At 60.0% G+C, this 643-nt stretch overlaps 1 protein-coding gene across 1 annotated transcript in view; it reads right to left on the minus strand.

Moving 5' to 3' along the window:
* The window catches only part of WSCD2 (WSC domain containing 2), a 52,243-nt gene that overhangs the window by 7,260 nt on the left and 44,340 nt on the right, over nucleotides 1-643 (minus strand). Inside the window, exon 7 of the mRNA XM_008058140.2 lies at nucleotides 1-190. Coding sequence (XP_008056331.1) covers nucleotides 1-190 — 190 coding nt within the window. The remainder of the gene's footprint in view (nucleotides 191-643) is intronic.

The following is a 643-nucleotide window of genomic DNA, read 5'->3' on the forward strand; positions in this document are numbered from 1 at the left end:
CAGTGGGCGTTCGCCGCGAAGCCAATGTGGCCGCCGTACTTGCGGTTGAACTCCGCCATGAGGGCCTTGTAGGGGTTGCGGATGAGCAGGATGGCGGCGTCGAAGGCCTCGATCTCCTTCTGGCCGCTCTCGTGCGTCTTGATGCAGATGGTCCGCCCGCTGCGCCAGTGGTCCCGCTCGCCTTTGAACCCTTCCCGGCGGCCGGAGGGGAGGACGCAGCAGGTGAGCTGGCAGCTCGAGAAGCCCACCCCACCCTCCTCGGGCCGCTTCGGGAGGCCGTGTTCCTTCGCTCGTCCACCCGCATATTGGCTGAGCACCTACTATGTGCCGGGCACTGTGCTGGGAGCCTGGGGTTCAAATGAGTTGCAAGAGCATTCAGGGGTCTTTCCTGGTTTTGAGAGTCAGATTATTCAAGCAGTGACACAAATCAGTGTAAGATCAGTGCCATGGTTAGTGTACAAAAAGGGAGTACTGATGCTCGGTGTGTGAGAGGGGCCCACAGGGATTTATTGGGACATCAGCATCCCCACCATGGCCGTGGAACTGGCTTTGGCCCATGAAGTGAGGGTGGAAGTGGGTCTCCACCAAGTTCTCAAGAGGCATTGTATGTTCCTGCTCCCTCTCCAGTGCTCCGCCCTGGGGG

Source organism: Carlito syrichta, unplaced genomic scaffold (genome assembly GCF_000164805.1).
Source record: "Carlito syrichta isolate Samal-C Ts95f unplaced genomic scaffold, Tarsius_syrichta-2.0.1 Scaffold303226, whole genome shotgun sequence".
In the NCBI taxonomy this organism is placed as follows: domain Eukaryota; kingdom Metazoa; phylum Chordata; class Mammalia; order Primates; family Tarsiidae; genus Carlito; species Carlito syrichta.